This window comes from Coptis chinensis, chromosome 5 (assembly GCF_015680905.1).
Source record: "Coptis chinensis isolate HL-2020 chromosome 5, ASM1568090v1, whole genome shotgun sequence".
NCBI lineage: Eukaryota > Viridiplantae > Streptophyta > Magnoliopsida > Ranunculales > Ranunculaceae > Coptis > Coptis chinensis.
The window spans coordinates 78,736,912-78,743,041 of NC_141460.1; the positions used below are offsets into that span (position 1 = coordinate 78,736,912).

At 36.1% G+C, this 6,130-nt stretch overlaps 2 protein-coding genes across 2 annotated transcripts; one reads left to right on the forward strand and one right to left on the reverse strand.

Moving 5' to 3' along the window:
• Positions 1–2,071: 2,071 nt before the first annotated feature.
• Positions 2,072–5,751, reverse strand: LOC147499095 (aspartic proteinase nepenthesin-1-like). Its single transcript, XM_086560913.1, has one exon. It carries the CDS (start codon positions 5,738–5,740, stop codon positions 4,307–4,309), a length of 1,434 nt encoding a protein of 477 aa, XP_086417039.1. The 5' UTR covers positions 5,741–5,751; the 3' UTR covers positions 2,072–4,306.
• Positions 2,217–3,377, forward strand: LOC147499096 (F-box protein At4g35733-like). Its single transcript, XM_086563413.1, has one exon. It carries the CDS (start codon positions 2,217–2,219, stop codon positions 3,375–3,377), a length of 1,161 nt encoding a protein of 386 aa, XP_086419539.1.
• Positions 5,752–6,130: the final 379 nt, after the last annotated feature.

Below are 6,130 nucleotides of genomic sequence, written 5' to 3' on the forward strand. Positions count from 1 at the left end.
TCATAGAACTTTTACCCAAACCAAATGCTCAAACCCTCGCATTTTTTTTGTATGTGATGACCTTGTATTATGCAAACTTAAAACTACATATTAATATCACTGAATTTTCATAGACGTTTTTTCTAACATCTGAGTTCTGAAAGGTGACACAGGCTATGCACTGAAAATTCATATTTTCATATGAAAATATGAATTTTACATATGCAAATATGAAATTTCAAATATATTTTTTCTGACATCTGACAGGTGACACAAGTTATGTAAATATGAATTTACATATACACATGGATTTTCACAAACGTTTTTTTTGTCATCTAATAGGCGACACAGTCTATGCAAATCTAAACTTACATATGCAAATATGAATTCTGATAAACTTTTTTCTGACATGGCTATGGAAATCTGACAAAGGCATCAGACTCATTTTTTCCATTACATCTAAAATTCAAAGATCAAGAATTCAAACAAAATTAGTATCCAAAAGTTACATTCAGAATTCAAAGACAAACTGACATTACATAAAAAGATCAAAGATTTATGTCCTTAATTCAAACAAAATTAGTATCCCAAAGTGATCCACCAGACCACCAATAAAACACAACACATCATTTCATGATATTCTTTCTTTGAAATGTTTTCTTAGTTTCCACCACATAGATATCAGATGTTTTTTTATATCATATTCATTTCCTTTAAGTTGTACATCGAATTAGGTTTTCCCAGTCTATTTGCCTCTTCCTCCCCATTCAACTCAGTCTCTCCAATGTCCTTCAACAAAAACTATAAAAAATTTGTCCAAAAAGAGTTTCTTTTGTCTTGGCAATCTAAACATCTCTAATTCTTCATTTGAACTCTTGAAAAAGTGCTAGCACAGGCAAAATAGTATAACAAAATACCTTGGTAGAGCTAGTAGGTTTTACCTCCTGTTGCAATAAAGGGGAAAATAATAAATAAGTCTGTTAAACTGACATTTCAAAATTTACTTTCACATATATGAAAATATAAATTTACACAGCAAATTCAGCTAAAGTAAATATATGAAAATATAAATTTACATAGTTATTATTGTAACCAAAACAATACTGATGAAAGCAAGCATACATATGTAAATTTACATTCATATAGAAATATTAATTTACATTCAAATTTGCACAGGCTATGTAAATATGATACAAATTCAAATCTTCATATCAACTACAGAGTGTGAACTTTATATCAACTACAGAGTGTCAACTAATATCAATTTCAGACAACTTAAAATATGCTTAAATACAAAACTATATATGTAATTTACAAATTCATACATATATAAATTAGGCATTTGCATATATAAAAATATAAATTATCATAAAAAAATTGTATTTACAAACAATTTAAAAAAAAAAATATGATTCTCACCTTAGATTTCGTTTATTTACAAATAAAATTAAAAAAAAAAAAGATTTTTACCTCCAATTTCGTCTTTTTATCGGTAGTTGCTTTTCTTTTTGTTTGTTACATGAAAATTTTCGATTTTTTTGTTTTGTTGATTGTTCCTCTCTTATTTTTCGGTTGTTTTGTCATCTTAATTTGGTTTTGCAGGATATCTAGGGTTTACAAGAATAGAGAATGCGGCGAGAAGAAAGAGAGAAGATAAATTTGAGATCTAGAGTTTTATGCGTGGGGGTATTTTAGTTAGTTTGGGTATTTTAGAAAAATAGAGGGTTTTTATGTGTTAGTACGTAATGAGGGGTTTTTATGCTGGGAGATTAAACCCAAAATCTGGTTTGGAAGGTATAACCCCAAGAATTTGATTTGTTTTTTCTTTGTTTGTATCGCGATAAACACGGGATTAAATATAAATATATATTAAGACATTGAGTAAGTGCCATTTACAACTTCTTTGTGGTGTTTGTGCCATAATTATACAGTCCCAAATCCGAAGCACACTTGACAAATGGAGCAAAACTTAGGGTTTACAGTTGGGGTGGACAAGGTGGCATGTCTATTTTTGATAACCCGAAATTTTCAAGTAGTGACATTTCGCGAGATTCTCGCAGTTTTCATCTTTGTAGTTTGTACTGTAATTCATTATACATGTCCATCTTTTGGCCGAGAGCATTTCTTTGCTTTCAATTCCAGGTATCTCTCTTTCCTTGTGAAAATCTGCATCTAATTTCTTCAAGTAGTCATTCATTGTACTTTATATTAAGATTCTTTTGTTAGAAATAAGTAGTATGAAAAAAGATGCTAGTACCGTTGACTGGACCCAACTACCTGATGAACTCTTGGGTCGAGTCAATAAACGGCTTAGTCTTCTTGATTTAATCCGGTGTAGCAGTGTATGCTCTACATGGAAATATGTGTCATCGCCAGAAATTCACCACAGAAAAAACCATTCAATATGGTTGATACTTCCAAATGTAAATAACAGTGGTCTCCCTCGTTTTTTCGGCTGGGATAGATATCGTTATAAATGCAACAGACAAGACCACTATTACCGTGATGGTATGCTGCGTTTCTATAGTATTATGGATGGAATTGCTTACAAAGTGCAGATTCGAGAGGGTTATCGAATCTGCGGTAGTTCTTTTGGATGGTTAATTACTATTGGTGTCAATTCAGATATGCAACTATTTCATCCTTTCACTGGGGAAGTCTTGGATCTTCCTTCATTTATGGCCAACTCGAAACGACTTCGATATAAGTATTCCGTGGAAAATGGTATTGTGTATAATGGCACTATAGATACCATTTCTCACAGTCCTAATATAGTCATCATAATCTGCGGGCGCCTAGTGAGGGAAATTCAGGAGACAATGTTCTTTACTAGGCCGGGAATGGATGACTCGTGGATTGAAATACAAGGTAGTTCTTGTTACAAGGATATGGCGTTTTTCAAGGGAGAATACTATTCTCTCTCCAATAGTGGACTTGCAGTGTTGAAGGGCCTCAACGGCTCTTGTCCGCCTACTACCTCAGAGCTTATATCATATAATGAGGTTTCATCAACGAGGCTAGTGGCAACTCCTTCTGGAATATTGAAGGTCCTTTCATCAGTGAGTCTAGTGGCAACTCGTTGTGACCTATTGAAGGTGACAAGGATTTATACCAAGTCTGATGCGACCCTACGGTTTGTGGTTCATAAGGCAGATTTTGGCGATAAAATTTGGGTAGAAATTGAAACTATTGGTAACTCTGCGTTGTTTGTGGGCCTGAACGAGTCATTCTCAGTTGTGGCATCTGATATTCCAGGATGTAGAGAGAATTGTATTTACTTCTGCATACGCGGCAATAAAGGTGTCTTCAATCTGGTGGATGGTAGTATCATGCCAATTTGTTCCAGTGACTCCAAATTTGTTTGTCTGTGTCCCATGTGGTTTTCAGGAAACCCATGAATCTTCATGTGAAATCCAATAAATATTGCTCTTCTGCCTATTTAGGTACTGTAACAAATGCTAAAGAACCCTGTCCTGACTTTTGTGCTAAAACTTTGGCCCCTTCCGAGTCTCCGTCATGTCTTGGTTAGCGTCCTGCAATAGGATGTATGTGATCATTTTGGTATAATCAAAACAAAATTCTGCTGTGTTCATTCGGCTGTGTATGTTGCATCTCTTAGAGTTAGGATCTGAAGGTGATATTTAGAGTAGGAATGCTTCTTAGTGTTATGTACAGGTGTTTTGTGAAACGCAGTTTCGGATATCTTTATGGAAGTGTGGAGGTGTTTGGCACTGAAGGTGTTTTTGATGTAGCATTGCTCAATTATTGTGGATTGGGTGGTTTAAGTAACACTAAAACTAGGGATGCGAAAAAACACAGCCGCATGAATTTTGCAGAATCTTCATATGCATCCTATACATAGAGTGAATTATCGAAAAAAAAATCCTATACATAGAGTGATGATGTTTAGACGAGAAGACTTGGTTCGACGACTTTTTGGGGTTCTCGAATCCTTGAGCCCAATTTGTTGACTCAGACTCAAAAGGCTAAACTCGATCAAATTTGTTCATCTGAAACCTGCCTTCAAATGGTCTTGAGTTGGATTACTTGTACAATATTATAATGCAGTTATAAAGATAGCTTGGGTAATAGTGTAGTGGATTACTGTTGGGGAGCCAGTGTTGTATAAATGTCCCAGGAACAGAATGCATTGCTGCACTGTCAGTTAAAAAAAAACAAACGAAACAAAATCTGCACAAACTGGTGTCCACAAAATCTGCACAAACTGTCAAAACAAGAAAGTTCACACCAAAGGAGGACAACTATTTCTCTCCCGCACATAATTCTTCCATCTGCCCCTCCATTATTTAAGCAGCTGCAATTAGGTCTAGCAGTTTGCCTTCGCAAAGGAGATTTTCCCTTCTGGAATATCATGCACAAACTGGTGTCCACTTTGGGTATAAGATCCCACAATACTTAGAGCACCATCTGTAGGAACAATTTCCAGGCAGAAGTGGTCGTCCAGAAGAAGAAATACCGCTTCAGGGGCAGGATCAAAGTCAGCCCCATCAAAATGAAATGTGAGTGTTGGCAAATCACTAGCCTGGAAGCTCACTGGTCTAACATAGCACAGCATTCCCGATAGTTTGCCTACACCCTGCCACGGCTGCAAGTTATAACGCGATAAGAACTGTTTAATTTGAGCTTCCATACGATTATACACATCTCTGTAAATATAAGTTATTGCAGATCCCGTGTCCAGAATCATTCCACTACCATTAGGCTTTAAACGGAAAGTTTCTGGAGGAAGATTAAGCTTAACTCCACCAACACTAATATCGATACAGTTCACATAATAATATGTCACAGCATGACCAAGCTCAGTTTCTGATCCTACCATGGGAGTTGATCTTACATCAGAACCGCCTGGAAAAGAAATGTCATCCCCAAATGTTATGCGGCCGCTTAAACTTCCTTCAACAGATTCAAACCAGCGTTTTAAGCAGTAGGAGAACTTTCCAAAAGTGTCATCCTCGCTCTTTGACGACATGAACGATTTAGGTCCACGCCCCATGCCGAAGATCCCTGCTATAACGTTTGCAGGGCCATCGTTGTCACCACCCCAGTGGAAAGTGGTATTTAAGCTACAACCGAAGGACAACCCACTATAGGTTACTATGTTATCAGGAGCATTTGGTGAAAAGAAGCTGAAGTCATCATTCAAATACACACCTTTCGTTATACCATCACCATATCCGATTTCATACAAGCACTTGTTCATTTCACATATTTGGGGAGTACAAATCGAGCTCTGACAAGTGGAATATTCGTAAGTACTAGATTGTGAATACTCATAGTCACCATTTCTAACTGGGAAACATTTAGTACATCCAGCACACTGAACCCAAGTCAAATCACTGCCACTGTCAAAATCTAAATAGAATTGTTGCGGGGGTGTACCAATTTTGAGCTCAACTACATACAATGAATCAAATGCTATTCGCACGTCGGGTTGAAGCTCTTCCGGGTATGTTGATATGTTGGTAGTTTCTCTGTTCTTAATGGCATAATAACTTAACTCTGATGATAATCGATATGCACGGTCATAAGATAATTTAAGTATTTTCTCATACATTTCTTCTTCAGTGAGATTACTGATTTGGTGCATTGGTGATCCTTTTGCGTATTTTGGGATGAGGTTGAGGCTGAAACCTTTGGGTCTTGTTGTTGAGGCAGAAACTATATTGAGAGTGAATAAACAAATGACAAGAAAAGCAAATGCACCCGATAAAGGGATTTCATGGCTGCTTCTCAAAGCCATGCTAATTTTGAAAGAGAAAAAAAAAAGTTTGGGGGATGCTAATTAAGTTTATTTGCCTAGCTAGTTGAAATATAGCGTGTGCCCTTTGCCAGTATATAAAGACATAGAGGTTCATCGAAAAAAGGAATGGCTCCTCTTGGTCATGGAATGAGATGTAAATTTGTAAATTTCTGTTTTGGAAGATTTTGCAAAATAAAATGTTTCACAAATTAAAAAGTGCTCGGTAGCTGGAGAAGATAAAACTGAGATATGTTGAATTGTAGCCGGGGTGATGGGTTTTAACTTAAGGGAAAGTTTTGACACGATTTTAGAATAGCAAAATTTTAGCCGGTTTTTTCTCTATTTTGTCAAATATTTTTATATGGGCCTATCACCAAACCAAGCACAGAT

Coding starts and splice junctions, on each gene's coding strand:
- LOC147499096 (XM_086563413.1), top strand. CDS start 2,217: ATGAAAAAAGATGCTAGTACCGTTGACTGGACCCAACTACCTGATGAA.
- LOC147499095 (XM_086560913.1), bottom strand. CDS start 5,740: ATGGCTTTGAGAAGCAGCCATGAAATCCCTTTATCGGGTGCATTTGCT.